Source organism: Chlamydotis macqueenii, chromosome 1, assembly GCF_036417535.1.
Source record: "Chlamydotis macqueenii isolate bChlMac1 chromosome 1, bChlMac1.mat, whole genome shotgun sequence".
In the NCBI taxonomy this organism is placed as follows: domain Eukaryota; kingdom Metazoa; phylum Chordata; class Aves; order Otidiformes; family Otididae; genus Chlamydotis; species Chlamydotis macqueenii.
In genome coordinates this window covers 88,208,829-88,228,370 of record NC_141556.1, presented here as the reverse complement: position 1 = coordinate 88,228,370, position 19,542 = coordinate 88,208,829, and the positions used below count along the sequence as shown (strand labels likewise).

Genomic DNA, 19,542 nt, shown 5'->3' with positions numbered 1-19,542 from the left:
CCTCAAAAGATTTATCATGGCAGCATGATCAGCCATGACAGCATCACCAGGCAGGTAAACTAAATGAGAGATGAATTTCACTGTTACTGAAGAGAAGAAAGGCCTCCCCATAAGAAGAAAGCAGTGTAGTTCTCTGAGGCTTTCCACAGGCAAAATAGATGCTATAACCCCAAAAGTTTTCTGAGCCTCCAAAAGTAATCTGAGATGCAGCCTGCTGATCCCAAACACGCAACAAAACCAATTTGTTTCATAAAGTGTCTCAGAAAAATTACCATTATCCTACACCCAAAACTTACAAAGTTCTGAAATCTTTCAAAGTCAGGAGTAACAACAATGGGCTTAGACATACATGCAGCAGCTGCCTGCACAATAGACACTATGGGAACAGACTAGTTCTGAAGAACATTCAATTTAGAAACTTTTCTTCATGAAGGATGAGCTAAGCAAAGCACAAAAACAACCCCTACATTCATGGAGTCCTCAAGAACTCCGCATTGTGCTTTCTCTCCTTTCCTTAGTTTTGGTAGTACAAAATACAAAATACAGAATGAAGAACTTACCAAATAAACAATATGCAGGTCATTCTCCAGAACAAAGCTTTTCATAGCTCGTTGCAGGTCAGCAAAGATTTCCATGGCTTCGGTTGGTGAAAGAGAAGAAGAAAGAGTAGCTGAGCCAAGATGTGTTGGATGATAAACCTTTGCTGTTTAAAAGGAAAAGGAAAAAAAAAACAAGAAAAAATACCAAAGACACAAAGAGAAACATGTAAGTACAAGTTTATAGCTCATTTTCAGGTTGCAATATATTTTATAGATATCCATTCTACTAACTTTTCCCAACTGCTTTTCCGAGAAGAAATAGCATATTTCTCCATTCTGAAGGTGGAGAAATTGAAACAATTAAAGGTTTAGACTTGCCTAAGTCTAAACTAGCCTTTTTCAGAGGCCAGATGATAAGCTTGGATCCCTCTAACTATTTAGACTAACAGTTGTGATAGCTATTTGAACAAAAAACAATGGAATCTACCATCCTGATTAGGAGTTATTATTTTGATTATCTCTTTCTTAGCGACACCAAATACCTCCTATCATCTTTTCTTAAAAAGAGATACAAACTAACCTGTTATGGGGATTCTTACTATTACTGTAAGGGTCTCATCCTTGGTCATTTTAAGAAAATAGCCAAAATCAGGAAAAAGTACAACCCAGTACACCAAGTAGTTTTGGAAAGACTTGCACTCTCTTAGAATATATTGGTTCTTCTTCAGAAAGACAGAAGTCACAGTCTAGAGTCAATGTGCACAAATCCTGTAGTAAAAACATGCCTTGTTTAAAGGCAGTTTAGGAATTTGTAGACTACGATGCATCAGTCTTAGAGATGATGTGCAGACACAGGCTTTCCAAGAACATGTACGTGCAAAAAAAATGTTAAAGCAGGTATAAAGACACCGCTCAGAAAGCTAAAAAATTATTGATACACATGATTCTTTAAAATAAAAACAAAAATGCACAGAAGTCCTCATAAAGTTACATTGGACACCTACCCAGCTGCAAAAGATTTACTGGTTCAAAACTGCTAACTGCAATCACTGGGAAGAATATGAGTGTTACCTTTCACATCATTGCCAGAGTCCAGAACCTGAATGAATTCATTTTCCAGCAGCCATGCCACACAAGCCTCAATAGGTCCAGTCTGCGCTTTGTCTTGTGCTTTCTCATTTGCCCACTTGCTTTCTTTCAAGTTGGATGCAAGAAGAGTGCAAGAAGCATAGGTCTGCACATCATCTGGAGTGTTGGCCACTCCTCCCACTATGATCTGTTGAAGAAAACTACTTGTTCATATTGCCAGAGAAGTAGTAGGATGGAACATCAGATCCGAGAATCAGAGAAACTGATCCATCATCTAAGTTTTAAAGTACCAGTACGAGAGGGGAACACGAGGCAAAGCAACAGCTCAACCTTTAAGGACTTTTCTAGGCAAGAAGTTAGACATTTTAGGTAGAAGTAAGAGGACTAAGCTACAGGAAAGAATGAATTATAAACTATTGTTTTGATAGTGGACATACACATAGTAGTAAGTTAGATTTTAGACTAGCCCTACGCATTTTGTTTAGTCAACATTGTGAAACACTTTTAAAAGGTTAGAACACAAACTGCAAGTTTCTGAAGACAAAAAGCAAACCCGGAAGGAGTTCTAAGGATCTTCAGTATACTGACGTTTTCTCTTAAAAAATGTGAATCCTATACCCCATCATTGTTTTCCAGATTGAGAGTGATTTTTTTTCCCTTGCATTTTGTTTTTGTTTTGTTTTTCACCCAACTGCTTCTTTCTTGTGAGTCATTTCCATGTGTGTATCTTCCTTGAGATAGCAAGGTGTTTAAGTAAAAACTTTCTTTCATGGTTTCAATGCATTTTTTTTCACGCTATAAAGCAACATTACCAGAAAGGAACCCTCATCTTTTAGATAGTCCTTTTGTAGAAAAATGCATTTAGAAATTCTATTGGTCTGCTAAAAATTCAAAATCTATGGAATCACAACCAAGTCCTAAGTACCACAGCAGCTTTCACAAGATAGTAGGAGTAGTACAGCAAACAAACTCTATTTAAAGTGTCTAAACTCAGTTTGAGCCCAAAAGCAACTTTGGAAAAGGAAATAAGCTCATCTATGTGCAATAACACCCTTTTGGACCTTTTTACTCCTGTAGGAACCCTACAGAGGAGGGCAGGCTAGAGGGAGCAAATTGGGTATCACACTTACTTGTTCACAAAAATGTATTTATAAAATTTCAATCATTTCTGTGCAAAAGAGGTAGATGGGTTGAGAGGGGAAACAAAGGTCCCTACAAGGTTCTACAAATGTCATTATGGCCCAATTCAGCCTACAAAGCCTCTGGGATCGGTAATTTACAAGCATCTCACAGTTAAGACTATCAGGTCACACATGAAGTTTTAGAATTACACTTATTTCTGTCTGCAGTTTGAGCATATCTAAATGCAAAAGCAAAGCTTAGTAACCTTTGCTTGAGTGTGCTCACATCCTAATCTGCAGCAAGCAGAGACTGAAACATACCAAACAAAATGCTGAATACTGAAGCAGGCTGGCAGACCCCAGTAATTTTCTTCTGAAGCTGCTTGGGTTGACAAGGGAGGAAACAGAAGAAAAAAAAAGTGCACAGAAAACATTTGATGGTTTCACAAGAAATCATCCTACAATTACAGGAGTGCAAACACAGTTCCAATCCCTCTCCACATGTCCTGTACCTCAAGTATTGCTCTTTTCATGCTAGAAGCAACACCTTCCCCTTCTCTTCTAAGCAAACAACTGCAAACAGGCTTGAGAGATCCCTGAAGTAGAGCAGTTCCTTTTGATTTTTCTGAGGGCTTGCAAACTAAAATGCTCTCACCTATAGGAAAAGAAAAACAAACAAACAAATAAAAATCAAACAAAACCCTCACATTAATGACCTTAAGTATCACATCTTAGCACTGTAATAGCTACATAGAGTTCATCGAGGACATATTGGAATGGAAAACTGTAGGTATTTTTGAAAAACATGAATAAAAAAAGAGAGAGAAAAACCTTTGCAACCTTGAACAGTGTATATCCATTGCTATGTAAGAACTCCACCAATGCATAATACTTAAGACGTAAAAGCAGAGCAAACTTCAAAGTTATATTAGGCTGGTCAGGGTCTTGCCAAAACAGCTAAGGAGCTTCCATAGGCTCTCTGGGCATCTGCTGTGCTGCTGAACCACTCTTGCTTCTTGTTCTGGAACTGATTGGAACTGTAATATACAGCAGTATCAATGAAGATTCTCAAAAGCAAGAAGAAAACATAAAAGCTGCACAGGACTTTGACAGTTTAAGACAAACATCTTCCACTCCGAAATGAAATAACACAAATACCACAGTAATTCAGAAATCCAAAGTTATTAATTCAAGTTACTATGTATTCTCTGAACTTTCATATATGCATATATACACACACACATATAAAATCTTAAGTATTCTGAATGGTTTCCACTGAAAGTACATCTTAAATATACCTTACCTTAAAATTCTCTATCAGACATTGTTGAAGTTAATCCCTAACTACTGAAATTCTGCAGGAGACAAAAAAAGGTCCAAGAGCCATGAAACAAAAATAAAAATAATGGGCCAGTTCCTTTAATGAAATAATAGTACAGACTACCCATGGAAAATGCAGTAGGCACATAAAGGAGATTTTTTTTTTTCCAACAAAGCCATTACAGAGAAACTAGGTCCCTGGAAGACCTAGCTAGTTAGAAGCTTTGCCAATTGGCACAGGATAAATGACTTATGGGTAGGACAAGCTTGCCTTTGACTAAGAGCATTAGATTTGGATTAACCGTACAGTAAAAATCATGATAGGTTTATGATAACTTGTTAAGATTTAAGTGCATGTAGTGTAGACACCAAGGTAATTTGGGCAGTGGGTATCTTGGAAAGATCCTAGGAACGTTAAGTTATGATAAAACCATAGCTCTGGTAACGCTACAGTAACTAGCAAACACAGAGGTAATGAAAACACAACTGCACTTAAATTTAATGAACAGAATGAATATTACAAATGCAGTGTAACTGAGTAACCAAATACAGCTTCAACATGATTACATAAATGAATTACAGGATGAAAGACATGCTCACAGGATGTGTCTCTGGGATTTTTTTTATCCTGCCAGATGAAACTTTTGACATCTGTTGACTATGTATTTTTGCCAGAGCTGAGAGTACGGAAGATAAACCGTCTGTAAGCATTGTTTTGTGAAAGCAAAGCTTATTTTGATTTTAGCAATAAAGAACATTCACTCATTTTGTATTTGGGTTTTGATGTGACCTACAATTCCCTACATTGACAGTTTGATAAAAGAGTGTAATAAATCTAACAGAAGATGGGTGTCCACTTGGCTCTGCATTATCTGAGAGTCATCTACATCATCTGACAGTCATTCAAGACTGGGGAAAAACCCTTTCCCAAGATGCCATTGAGAACTTCAAGTCAATAATTGTAATCTAGTAAACAGGTAAAAAAAAAAAAACAAAAACATTTCACATGAGAGGTGGAATCTAGGTTAGCATCAAACTAGACAAACACCAGAAGACTCTGGCTATCTAGGCATAAAACTCCATTAAAAGCTAAAAAGGCCCTTTTAAATTTCTAGGTTTTGTTAAGCAATATTTAACAGCTTTACCTATTTTACCTTGGGAACATGACAGTTTTGATCAATGCAAAGATAATCCAATTTCATTTTCTAAAATGATGTTTCTAAATTTCCATCAAATCCGGAAAAAAAAATTAAAAAAAATCAAAACCTGAAGACAATCCAACACTACAATGTTGGGAGGGGAGGAGGAAATCAACTCAACAGCATTTATCTTCTGTCAGCTGAATTTCATATCCACATACAACATTTTTTCCAGCTGAAGTTGCTGTCCTCCAGTCTCCCTACTGTGTGAAAGAGTAGCAGCTGGTAATGTAGCTTTATGATCTCATCCAAAAGACTTTGCGGAGTGGAAAAAAATGGTACATTCATGAAGCTCATCAGCATAAAATCAACTGCTTAGTGTGCAAAACACAGTCACATCAGAACTGTCAAAAAAGGGTACTAATTATTGTAACTTGAAGCAGGGAAAGAAAGAAACTTCAAGGAATAATGTAGTTTTACACCTGCCAGCTACACTCAAATGACAAAGTCTGGAAAATTTCAAAATACAGCATGCAGCTGCCCTCTTCTTTAACATGCAGGGATAGCTCACAGAGATAAAGGTCACAAAATGCTCTGTTGCTATGTTACTCCAGCAAAAATAGAAAGTTAAATGTAAGAACAGTCTGCTTACATAGGGTTTCAGCAAGCACCACTCACACCATCAGTAGGGCAAATCTCAGCTCCTGCTTCTGTTGAACTTCTTATTTTCCACTGTGTTTATACTTGTGTAATACGATTTTTCCAGATATCATCCATGGAGATAAATTTCCATTGCAAATTAAAATAACAGGCAGGATTATTTTGTTGAATGCCAATCAGTGGCACTCTATGCACAAAGACAGCATATTATCTATGAACTACTGTTCATATTTCCCCGTCTCTCTGTCGCATTCCTACTTTCATTACTACTACTTTTAAGTTTAGTGGAAGTTTAATAAATCCAAAACAGAACTTCAGACAACAGAAGTAGTTTTACAAATTATGGTTGTAGACTTTAAATGCATTTTTTACATTTTAGGCCTGTCCAATGAGAGTTTACTGTAAATTTTCCTCACTGAAACTGTAAACATTTTAGTAAACTGGCCACGGATGACAGAATTAAGGCAAATGAACCACACAGCCTCAGAAGCTAACAAGAATTCAAAGGAGAAAATAGACCATTTCTGAAGTAACTGATACGTAAATACCAAAGCAAGTCTAATGCAGTGAAAAGAATCCCCTGGGAATCACAATTTTTACTCCATTAATACCAAACAAATTCGTCTTGATTAACTTAATCATACTGAATACCAAAGGAATTCATCATGATTAGCCACTAATTGCAAAGCACTGCCCTGATTTAATCAGGTTAACATCGTTCTTAGAGAATGTTAATAGAGCCTCTGCTTACCCTCTGTGTCTACTCCTTTCCTACCAGCCCTTCCAGCCATCTGCTTGTAAGTGAGAATGTCCAGCAGTTTGCCACCAAACATGGGAGTTCGTATAATTACTCGGCGTGCAGGCAAATTCACTCCAGACGACAGCGTGGAGGTTGCTGCTAGGACTCTAATCAAGCCCTGGCGAAAGGCTCCTTCAATGATGTCCCGTTCATCGAAAGTAAGACCTGAGGAGAGATTACTTTTAGTGAACCTACTAACGGTGAGATTGCATTTAAGAGCTAATAATATTACTGTCAAGCAAAGGGAAGAACAAACAAACTTAATGAACATTCACCCTTCAGTGTTAGGAACTAGACTCGCAACGCTACCTCAGTTAACTTCTTCAGAACCAGAAGCGAAGCAAAATTTCACCATTAAGTTTTTATTATTCAATGACAGTCACAGTTATAAACTAGCTTTTCTAAGGTGCTTGTACACATTGTAGCAAGATGAACAACTATTTACTATATATCTACAAGCACTGCAAGTAAATAAAGAAATAAATGAAATAAAAAGAAAACTGGATGTAACAAACACAGTAGGGAACTAGGATTTAGTCATCTGGCATCCTGACCCTCGAATCTTTCATTATTTCCATTCTAGGATGCAGCTCCAACATGTATCTTTCTACTTTTGCTTGAGGGCTTCAGGCCAATTTTATTCTTGAGAAAGAAATCCACACTCTATAAGCATTTGGAATTATTCCCCCTACATATTCAATGTCATAGCTACTGTTCTTTCTTCCAGAGCCAGTCATTTCTCTCAGTGGATCAAGTAGGTAACAGTATATGTCACCCATTAAGTAAGAAATAAAAGATCTGTCCAGAAGTGTTTGTGGCACATGCTCATTTTATTTTTATTTTCATTGTTATACTTCTTCTATTTACTCATCTATTTCAGTATTAAGTTGAGAAAAATTGCTCTGAAATACTCTGGCAGCCTTAGGGACAACTTGAAAATGCCTGAGCTGCAAATCAGCTAATTTTTCAGGCATCTCACAAAAAAAAATAATTAATTTGTATTTTAAAAGTTGCTATTATCCAACAAAACAGAGAGAAGATTTATTGTAATAATTAATGAATTAAAGTCTTCAGCCACAATAAAAGAATTTCAGGTTTACCTCTTGAAACATTTTAACTCAAGTTATATGTTCCAGAAGGCTTCAAAAAGCAACTGGTAAATTGCCGGAAACTACAGCAAAAAGAATCCATATGACTTCACCATTACAGACTTCAAGACTAAGATATTCAGAAATACCTGCATGATGAAATGCCACTCCCCATGGCAAAGTACGTTGGAGCACAGAGTCCAGACCTGAGATAGAACGCTTTAGCTGATCCAGAACCTCACTGATCCCTTCTCTGTCCACAACGACTGGGGCAAGGGCTGGGTTTTTTGCAGAACCTTGAGCGAAAATATTTTTTTAGTTTCTACTAAATTTATTTTCATTAAAGACACTGTGCATACTACAGGCTTCTATTAACTACTTTTCTCTTACTCTCAGCCTGTTGCAAACTGTAGAATTCCCTGGCAATGATGTCTGCCAGTTTCTCACACCAGTTCTTGGATGGACAGAAAAGCAGAACTGAATGGCCATCATGAATGGTCTCATAACAAAGGCTCACAACATGGTCTTCATCTCCCTGAATTGAGACAAAACATTTTCAATGCACTCTCATACTGAATGGCATTTGTAAATGCTGTCATTCTTGTGTCACAGTAGGAACCTTTTACATCAGGTCAGAAAGAGGAGAAAACAAAGAAGATGGAGCACTGTTACCTTAGTTTCTGTCTTCCTTTAGGAAGTCCAAGCACTAGTATGTTGAGTACAGTCCCAGACCTATCCATTAATCAAGCTCAGGTTTTACATCTTGCTTTCATAAATCTGTTTCTGAATGAAGGCCACACAGGGCCTAAAAAAAAAAAAAAAATCACTACAACCTCCATGTTGTAGCTAACAGCAGTGGGGAAGAACTAGGAAGAGCCCCAAGGGAAAATATCCCTCTGCAGTAACTAAGGAAGACTAATGAACTAGGATGTTGGAACTAAAAGCATGCGATGTAGTACTCTGAGCAACCCCAATAAAATGCACCCAGCAACAACTGCTGACCAAAGACTGTAAGTGTTCAGAGCACAGTGGAAGACTTTTGTAGATACGTAGATGTGCATGCAAAACCCTACTGTTTACAGCTTGCCTTTTTTGTTTTAAGATCATAGAACAGTTTGGATTGGAAGGGACTTTTAAAGGTCATCTAGTCCAACCCCCCTGCAAGGAGCAGGGACATCTTCAACCAGATCAGGTTGCTCAGAGCCCCATCCAACCTGGCCTTGGATGTTTCCAGGGATAGGGCATCCACCACCTTTCTGGGCAACCTGTTCCAGTGTTCTACCACCATCACTGTAATTTTTTTTTCCCCTATGTCCAGTTCCAATCTGCCTCCTTCTGTTTTAAAACCATTACCCCTTGTCCTATTGCAACAGGCCCTACTAAACAGCCTCTCCCCATCTTTCCTGTAGGGCCCCTTTAGGTACTGGAAGGCTGCCCTAAGGTCTCCCTGGAGCCTTCTCTTCCCCAGGCTGAACAGCCCCAACTCTCTCAGCCGGTCCTCATAGCTGAGGTGCTCCAGCCCTCTTATCATCTTCATGGCCCTCCTCTGGACTCACTCCAACAGGTCCATATCCTTCTTATACTGGGGGTTCCAGAACTGGACGCAGTACTCCAGGCGGGGTCTCATGAGAGGGGAGTAGAGGGGCAAAATCACCTCCCTCAACCTGCTGGCCACGCTTCTCTTGATACAGCCCAGGATGTGGTTGGCTTTCTGGGATGGATGCAAGCACATATTGCTGCTCATGTTGAGCTTCTCGTCCACCAGCACTCCCAAGTCCTTCTCCTCAGGGCTGGTCTTGATCCATTCTCTGCCCGGCCTGTATTTGTGCTTGGGATTGCCACAACCCAGGTGCAAGACCTTGCACTTGGCCTTGTTGAACTTCATTAAGTTTGCACAGGCCCACCTCTCCAGCCTGTAAAGGTCCCTCTGGATGGCATCCCTTCCCTCTAGCATGTCGATTGCACCACACAGCTTGGTGTTGTATGCAAACCTGCTAAGGGTGCACTCTATCCCACTGTCTATGTCGCCAACAAAGATGTTAAACAGGGCTGGTCCCAACACTGACCCCTGAGGAACACCACTTGTCACCGGTCTCCACGTGGACATTGAGCCATTGACCACCACTCTCTGAGTGCAGCCATCCAGCCAATTCCTTATCCACCGAGTGATCCGTCCATCAAATCCATGTCTCTCCAGTTTAGAGACGAGGATGTCATGCAGAACAGTGTCAAATGCTTTGCACAAGTCCAGGTAGATGATGTCAGTTGCTTGTCCCTTGTCCACCAATGCTGTATCCTCAACACTAAGAGAGTTCTTGCAACTGATCTGTTTTGCTTGGCTAAGCTAGATTCTCTTCCAGTAAGCAGGCCAAAGGAGGAAGAGAAAAAAGGTAGGTGTCCAGTAGAAATAAAAAGCACTAAAACACAAATGAAAACAGGGCAGCAGTGGCAGGAACTGCATATAAACATCAAAAGCTCCATGAGAATTCAGCCAAATTCAGCAAAAGTGGTGAGGTCATCAAGTTTCCTTTCCTGGTTCAGGTTGAGGCACAGGACAGAAGCCTGAAGGTCCATTGATACATCTCAAGCCCAAGAGGATCACTTGGTCTTATAAAATAACCCAACTCCCTTAAACTGTTGAGTCATGAGCCTAGTTTAGTTCTTTCATGCACTTCATTTGGTACTTATCCAAAGTAGCACTTCAAAAAATACCCAGAAAAGGAGATGCAACATCACTTTCTTCGTATGACTACATAAAAGCAAACTTCTAGATATTCTTGTCACAAACATTCCCTTTTATTTTTAGTATCCTTTTTCTTTGCTGTGCTACCATGCTACCGATAACAGAAAGCTTGCACACAAGGAGAACTGGGTGCAAAATATTCCAAAATATTGCTGACATTCAGCCCATATTGTCCAACTGCTACACAAGTATTACACAGAGCACTTGGAAGGACTGGGAAGATAATTCACCCTTCAAAGACTCCACAGAAAAGGAACCCACAATTAGGAAGTGCAAATTTCTTGTTTCGAGCCATTTGGTTCTTCCAAATCATTGTAGTACCTTATCCTTAACTTTTCATATCCTTTTCAAGTGCACAAAAGTACTAAATACTGAAAACAGATTCAGAAGAATTAGGATGGACATCTGCCTTCTAATCACTGACAAAATTGCATAATTTAGCAGTTTAACATAAGCAGGTTCAATACCACATTTTAATGGAAATATATTCTCCTGATGATCAATGCAAGTTCCCTGGCCTAACTAGGAAATATTTACTTTCATTTAGGAAAGTGAAGTTGACTCCAGGACACAAAATAGAGTGGTGGGTAAGGGGAGAATCACGTGCTCAGAGACAAGATAGCTGCAATGTCAACTTTGCCTTCAAGTTAGATTCAAGAAACTGCAAGAACTTAATGAGAGCGAGCGTGTTTTGTTTTGCTTTTTCTTTAAATCAGTAGAAGACAAAAAAAAAATTGTCCTTAGTTTCAGCATATGATCTATGAAGTAAACAATGAAGTTGGGAATGTCATCTATTAAAAAAAAAAAAAAAACAAAACAACCCAAAAACATACCAGTAGCTGTCTTTTTAACTTTAGCTGTGCTAAATGTGTTATCCCAAAGCCACTGCTCATAGTTTTGTTACCTTCAGTTGAAGCTTGGGCTGGAATTCTCGCACTAAATTCATGGAGGAGTCATAAATGTTGCTGCCAATTTTCACCCATTCCTTGAGGGGCACGGGGCGAAAATCTGTACAGTATAGCTCTGCATCTAACCATGAGGCTAACAGTCCCAAGTTAGGGAGGGTAGCACTCATGCCTACTATCTGTACTCCACCAAATCCGGGACTGGTCATCTTTGCCGGTCTGGAAGTGGTTAAAAGAAAATTAGTAACAACACAGGCTACTGTTCTGGAAAACAGCATTCAAAAAAACTAAATCAATCTACTTTCTTCGAGTCTAAAGTGTGAAGCTATTTTTTTCAACTCCTTGAAAATGAAACAAGCCATACTCCACTCTTAGCAAACACAATGTCAGGTTATGCATTGATAACAAGATAATTCAACTTTTTATCATGTTGAACCTAAACTTTAAACTTCTTTAGGTAACACCAGTCATAAACTGACTGCATATTTGGAGAAACCAAAACCAAATAAATAAACTATTTCCTTGCCGTTAACAAAAACATGGAAATAAAGGAATGGTTCAGTCTTCACTGCAGTCTTTCTAAGCTTAAATGCCTTAATTAAAATGCTTCAATTTGTTTCAATTTCAGGACAAATAATACTAGACTAAGTTACTCCTACAGTTGCGAACCAAAGCCCTTAGTTCAGCAAAGAAGAAAGCAGCTTCAGTTCTCAAAGTGCTGAACTGCAGCTTCCAATGAAGTCAGTGAGAAGTAATGGACTCTTAACAGATCTGAAAATACAAACCATTAATTTAGATACCCAAATGTATATTTTAATTCAGGCTTTTAGATTCAGACAATAGGGGGGTTTTTATACACCTAAGCCTGCATTGAAAAAATACTTATTTGCATTGCAGAGCCATAAATTGAGACTTTAAAAAAGAGAAAGGTCTGACAAATCAATGTGAGCTCAGAAACAGGCTGAACCTTCTTGGAAGATCCTGGTAAAGACAACACAGAGGAAACAAGATTACCCAGAAGCTAGAGTAAAAAAAGGGCAGTCACTGACAAGACAAAAATAAGGAAGATGTGAAGAGACGGACTCTCTTATCCAAGCTCTTCAAGCAGTTGCTAGTACAGCCCCCCATCTAGGTTGCAGATTTTTTCCCCAAAGCAACTTTTGACCTTCAAGGATTAAAAAAATTCCAGTTCCACAACACATACTGTCACTGGGGAGGACAAAAATCTGCTGCAGAATTTTGTGTGAGTCTGCAAAAGCCTCACAGAGAAGGAGGGGCACTCACATTGGCAACTGCCATCAGAGAACATTCTCTTGGCGCAAAGACACAGCCGTATGCTTCAGTGGGACATCCCCCTAACCACTTTAAAAGCTCTTAAAAGCACTGCTCATTATGATAATAGGTCAGGCTGGATAGTGTTTAAAGAATTTGGATAAAGTGGTTCCCATTAAATTAAAATAAATAAATAAGCACCACAGACTTGGGAGGATATTTGAGAGAAAAATCAGTCTTCAACTCCAGGAATCTCAAGTGGATTCCAAAACAAAAATAATGGCTGTCTCCTTCATTTCAGCAACTGATATGGGGAACCACTGTCAGCTTGACCATGACAGAGAGATGAAGGATCTAGGCCCCAGTGCCTATACAGTAAAGACTGAAGTACTGTGTCTTCCCAGGAATGTTCCTTGATGCATCTATCCCTTTCCCCCCCTACAGATGTTTTCTTCAATGCAAGGGAGGAAAGCAAGAGAATGGTCCTGCATCTGTGCTGCAGCTACATGATACGCCAAGATAAAAGGAGTGGCAACGCCACTTACACTGCTCTGAAGTGCACTGGCTTCCAGGACTTAGGAGGAAAATATGAGAAAAAGTCAGAGGTGATTAGACCCAGAATACTGCTGGATCCTGGAAGTCAGGATGGGAAATACTGGCTAAAATGTCCAGTGGAGAGCCAATGTAGAAATGGCAGTTCTCCCAGAACTAAATAGGTAGTCTGTCCTCAGCCCAGCACTGGTACCACTCACAGGAGAGGAAGCAGCAGAGAAAACTGGCTTTTGGTGCTAAAAGAACAATTGATTTTAACCCTTCTCTCAGCACCACCAGTAGATTAAGAAGATCGATAACCATCCCCTAAGTTTGCCTTTGTCTGTGTTCAGGCACTATGGAGCAGCTGGACAGTTTGGTGCTGGGGATCTAGATATGGAATTCTTAAAAGCCTCTAAAGGTCTTCCGAAACATTTAATCTGTTCCCCAGTGTCCAGTCAGTTGTGCTAAAGGCAAGAAATCATGCAACCACTAGCCTATTGCCTGTTATAAGCAAAACCACAGATCACCCTGAACAGGACTAACTAAATGGAGTACTGGCACATCCTCTTAAGTCTTCTGATCAATTCACCATTGACAAGTTAACAGCATGCCTACTCTTCCACAATACCTGAACGTTTCAGTAGGATAAATACTGCATTCCATGAAACATTTAAAAATTAAGCAGGGCAAGTCCACTAGCAAAAATGTTAAAAGAAATTCAAAGTTTTAAAAAAAAAATAAGTAGGCTAAAAAAGTATACGAAAGCTTCAGTCTTATTTCTTTTCCTGAGAGAATGAATCCCATGGTAGCACACAAATTGAAAACCATGAGGAAAAGAGGTTTTGATTACAAGAGCAGGCCCCTGAGATGTGGTATGATGCGACCTTAATAACCAAAATAGTCTAGATCATCATTCTCCTAAAAACCCTGGAGCTAACCCAAATTTCCAATCATCTAGAGAACAAAATTATATCATCCATAATTTAACATTAAGACAAACACCCTTGTCTACCCACCGTTTTACAGCCTTCTCTGTAACGTATCTAACTTTGGTCAACAGAAGTTCCAGCAGATATCCTCGATGAGAGTCTCCCAGCATGTGCAACTCATCCACAACCACCACTCCTGATAAAGAGAAACACTCAGGTTATATCTGACAAAACTCCAAACTAAGAACAGATAGCCTCAGTCCCTTCATATTCCACATGATGAACTGAAATCTAAATTCATAAATCCACCTGTGCATACCAACACTGCTATGGCTTCTTTCTGTCACTGATTCTTCCAAGAGACACAAATCATGACCAATGTCATGACATTTCACATCCCCCACAACCTCACACACTCAATCAACTTTTAAAAATATAAAAATAAATAGGCTGAGTTGTTAGTCCTGCCACCATGCAAAACAATATTGCAGCATCTGTACCATAACCTCTCTGCAAGTAAAAACCTCCAGGCTTCAGAGTATCTGGAATGGAACATTCCAACATCCAAATGAACTAGTCAAAAGCTTTGTTGATATCACTATCTTAGTTAAAAACATCACTCCTTACTCAGGAAAAAAAAAAAAAAACATAGAGCAGAGGCAATTACACTGGCATAGCCTGCTGCCTATTGTATCTTTTCTCACTAAGCAAATCTGAATGAGCTGTAGTATTTAACTTTGCCTTTCTAATGAAAAAATCCTTACATGATTGTTCTGTTGTCATCCTATTGTTTGCAAATGACTTATTAGCCACCTCCATCAAATTTGTAAGCTGTGTAGAAATACTGAAAATAATAGTGTCTATAAAGCTTTCTGAGAATCAGCAGCTGGAGACAACAGACCAGATTAGGGTCTCCCCTGAGGGGAAAACATAGAGCCGCTACAACTCAGTCATCCAGTGCACCTCCTGCACACATCCCAACTATCAGCAATATGTACCCTTTCTGGACAGCTGACAGAGTCACGGGGACATGGAAGAGGCTGAAGGAAGGTGGGGGGGGGGGGGGGGGGCGGAAAGCAGGGCATAAAGGACAGCAGGCTTCATTAGTTCTGCTGCTGTGGGATTTTTTTTCCTCTTTGGTGCAGCTATGTAAGATCTTCCTGGTACAGCTAAAATAGCAGGAGCTTAAGGGCAAATGTGACCCTGTATTATCTGTTTCAATGCTGGTTTTACTTATCTTTTTTTTTCCCCTCTCCTTCCTACATACGTTCCTTCTCTCTCTGTCTGTTTTTCCCCCCTTCTCTTTCAAGCCACTTAAGTTAGAAAAGAGTGCTGCACTGCTTCATCAGCCTCTTTTACAGACTCCCACTCATCCAGCACCTCTGCCTTCTTGTACTTCCTCTATTCTGTTCTCACTTACCCTTCCAGCCTCTGTGCCAAGCAGAAGCACATTTTGCTTCCTGAAACAAAGCACAGAACACTAGTGGTACCTACAAGCCAAAGCACAGGGAATGCCACTATTCATTGTATGGGACACTCGTCCTGTACCTTCTGCTGCTACTCAGCTATAATACATACTCAAACCCAGGCTAAACCTGTGTACTGCATTACGCAGGCAGTCCTGCAAGCTGGTGAGACCCGACTGTCACACATGCACAGTGCTCTCCTCTATTCAGGCAGTGCTCTGCACACACCCACTGGGATAACATAGCAGGAGCAATCATACAACCAGTATTTCTCACAAAGCTATCCTCTTCTTAAAATGGAATTGCAGCCAAGGAGGACTACAGGTGCCAGCATGTCATGGTATTTTCTACTCAGCAACAAGCTTAGGAGTGCAAGTAGGGCCAGAATTTCATCATACTTCTACTGAAAATGAGGATAGCCTCACTCTCCTCCTTCTCTGTGCAAATTAGGTGTGTCCCTAGAAAAGGGCTGTAAAAAACCTACTAAAAAGTACCTGAGAACTATTGATAATATATGTTTGCTGTACAATAACAAGGCTACTTCAGGTCTACATCCCGTTTAAAATGAAAAAATTCCGAATGACAGGCAGGGAGGATGCAATGAAACTAGTATTTTTTCATTGCAAGTTAAATTAAGAAAAGAAACAGGTATCACAACAGCACATTACAAATCCATTCCCAGTTGACACACTGAGAAGGCACCAGATTCTTCTCTAATCTGGTTTCCTAAAAATTTATTTAGCATCAGTGTCAAGAGGCTGAACAAGAGGACTGTCATCTCCTGTGTTCAAAACTGACACACGTTACATAATAACTAGCAACACAAAATTGCTTTTAACTGCTTCATACAGCAAAAAGAGCTCTGCCAGGGAAAGGATTTGAGTTTCTCTCAACAATTTCAAAAGGACACACGAACTATCAGCAGGGGGGTGACATTAACAAAAGGAACAGTTCAAGCTTGAGATGACATACAGCCAGAATTGCAGTCATCTCCCAGTAACTAATCTCAAAACACTCTTGTTACAAACTGGTCTAAATTTAGAATTAGTTAGAAGATGAGGTAGATCTTGCAGTTTCAGACAAGTTTGCTTTAGGTGATAATTAAACTGGCATTTTCAGTTCATACTCGTATTTTGCAGCTTTTATGAAAATGTATCTCCAAATAGAAAATTTGTCAATTTCTTACTTTAAATATTATTTTGAAATTTAATTTTAAAATTAATTTCAAATAAGCATATAAAGAAAAAAAAAAAAACATTTTTGCCCTCAGTTGAGTTATATGGTCATACTGGGAGAAAAGAGAAACAGAGGGTTGCAGCAGAGGTGTTTTCAAATGGTGAAAGAAAAATATCATGTTTTAAGGAGGTATCGGTGTTGAGGACACATATTCAAACTCAAATCTTGTAATCACTTGGCTGGTTATATTTATATGACTCCTCTCAGGTACATTCAGCTTAGAGACCACAACAAAACACAGGGATGGAATGGAAGTACCAACCAAAGGGATTTGGCCTGTCTCTAGCTTCTGAAAGATGATATCATTGAACAATACATTTTAATAAACTGAGTACAATTCCAAGGCACCCAAGCCAACGTAAATATGGACATCACCATGACCCCACTCTCTGCCTTATGCTGGCAATAGAACTTGTATGGTGTAGTGATCTAGGATCAAACTAACCCTATTTAAAACAAAAAAAAAAAACAAACCTAAACTAAGTAGCTATACATGGGAATAACTAACTGCATGATTGCCAGCTCTCTTGCAAGGGAAGGGATGAAGATATACATTCAAGAATCAGGCTGGACTGCAGGAGCCTCAATTTGAATGAGCTTAAAATGCTGCACAACCATGGTCATCCACTCATCTTCCAGCCCAATGGCAGTCTAAAGCATTCATGGTGATCCAGCCTCTGCAGATCCAGGATATGTTATCCCATGATCTCACACTCTAACAAAATCTGCAAGGCTTTATGTCCCTTATTCTCTCTTGTCTTGAAAAAACTCTTCTGGTATACAATGCTATAGAATATTATGACACCAGCTGCACATGGAACATCACTTTCATGGGTGGAAGTCTCAGAGCAGTTTGATACTCATCTAGTTTTCCAATTTTTGTATTCTTAAAATAGCAACCAGCTATGTTACAGGCCAGAGTGAAGATGGGAGGGATAAATGCATTAAAAATAACTGGGTATAGCTTTACTGAGCAGGGAAACAAAGAACAAACTGCTGATTGGACTGGAAAAACATGTCTCTCTCCCAGGTGCACTCTAGAAACATAGTGCTTCTTCAGGTTTTATATCCTGCCAAACACTAAATGAATACCACCGTTATCCAGCAGCCACTAGGGTCACGGTGACCCAGAAGTCTATGTTACAAGGACAGAGGGCTTTTAAGCAAATTACAAGAGAGAAATTAATGTCACAGCCCTCCTAGCCAGCATGCCTGCTAGTCACGATGCCTACCCAGAGGAGCTCTGTGTATTCATTCCACTTACTTGGACCCAGATGAGCACCAAACACAATCCCTCCTCTTCCTTGAGCTAAGTGAAGATAAACCATGGATGCCATATGTACACAATCTCTGTCCCAAACAAACAAACATACACACATACATTCTTGAACTCAAACATATCCCAGACCTTTAATTCAATTTCATTAATTAGAACACATTTTCTAGCTATGGGATATGGAAATCACTGCTTATTGCAGCTAATCACCGTCCGTGGACTGTCATCCATGTCAGATAAACTAAAACCTGCAGCTTATACCTTCTCACCCCAGCTGCTGAGCTATATAGAATAGTCCTGACTGCCCTCCTAAATCCAAATCAGAGGTGCTCTGAAAGAAGAAAAATTGCTCAGATTTCCTACATGGCATGTCTGTCACATACAGAACTGGGGAAATATAAAGTATCCTATGATTTCACATGTACTCAGAATATACAATAAACCTCATCCCCGCAATGGTCAAGCCTTGGTATTTTACCCAGTGAGTCCATTTGGTTCTCTTCTATTAGTCTATTGATTAGACCATTGGCTTTCTCGATGGTGCAGACTGCAACATCCAGGGCAGAGAAACGTCCAGCAGGAGACATGTTTCCCATGTAGCCTTCAACTCTCACATCCACTTCCTGAAACAGGGCCTGTTTTCCAAGAATACAGAATGTCATGCCAAGGTTACAGCTCTGAATTCTGAACAATGCCTGCTGGAATCATGTAAAAGCCTGCATCCTACAACCGCAATTTCTAGTACTTTTAATGCCAGCTAATCAGATTAAAGCCATAGCTCAGCCAGTTACTGCTACTTTTTTCTTTCATTGTCATTTTTTATTTCCAAAGCTGAAGCTACACAGTACATATTGCAGAATAAAGTGTACATAACTGAGAAAGAGATGGGGATCACTGTTTTGTATAAAAACACTTACTATTAAGGAGCTCAGAAAACACACAACGCAACAGTTTATAATACCAGTGGGTTATGAACAAAGAAGCCTTGCTCCTGAGAAATCTGGGGCAAAAGCCAAATGTGGGACTCCACATACAAAGATGTCACATCTCCCTGATGAAAGTCAAGAAACAATGACTTCTTTTCTTCCATGGCTTATTACTGCAGTGCCAAAGCTTTGGCACATCTATGCACTGTATTAACAAAAGGTACAAATGTTTGAATGAGATGGGTATGATACTGTATGATTTCAAGCATGTGCAGCTACAGCCAAACCTTAGGCCAGGAGTAGCAGAACACAGAATCGGCAATCCTCCAGCTTTATAATATTAAAGCAAAAGCATATCTCCATTATCAGTCACTACAAAGTTGCTTTTGCACTCCATTTGTAACATTTCCTAGAAATTTGCAAGGTTAAGATACCATCTCAGTTTACTCACACCCAAAATGTCTTAAAACTAAGAAACTATAACAAAAATGCCTACTGGT

At 39.4% G+C, this 19,542-nt stretch overlaps 1 protein-coding gene across 1 annotated transcript in view; it reads right to left on the bottom strand.

Moving 5' to 3' along the window:
- The window catches only part of POLQ (DNA polymerase theta), a 55,591-nt gene that overhangs the window by 31,094 nt on the left and 4,955 nt on the right, over positions 1-19,542 (bottom strand). Inside the window, exons 4-12 of the mRNA XM_086760811.1 lie at positions 18,595-18,751; positions 14,226-14,334; positions 11,403-11,622; positions 8,146-8,290; positions 7,905-8,051; positions 6,620-6,832; positions 3,262-3,404; positions 1,611-1,815; positions 561-703 (exon numbers count right to left, since the gene is read on the bottom strand). Coding sequence (XP_086616937.1) covers positions 561-703; positions 1,611-1,815; positions 3,262-3,404; positions 6,620-6,832; positions 7,905-8,051; positions 8,146-8,290; positions 11,403-11,622; positions 14,226-14,334; positions 18,595-18,751 — 1,482 coding nt within the window. The remainder of the gene's footprint in view (positions 1-560; positions 704-1,610; positions 1,816-3,261; positions 3,405-6,619; positions 6,833-7,904; positions 8,052-8,145; positions 8,291-11,402; positions 11,623-14,225; positions 14,335-18,594; positions 18,752-19,542) is intronic.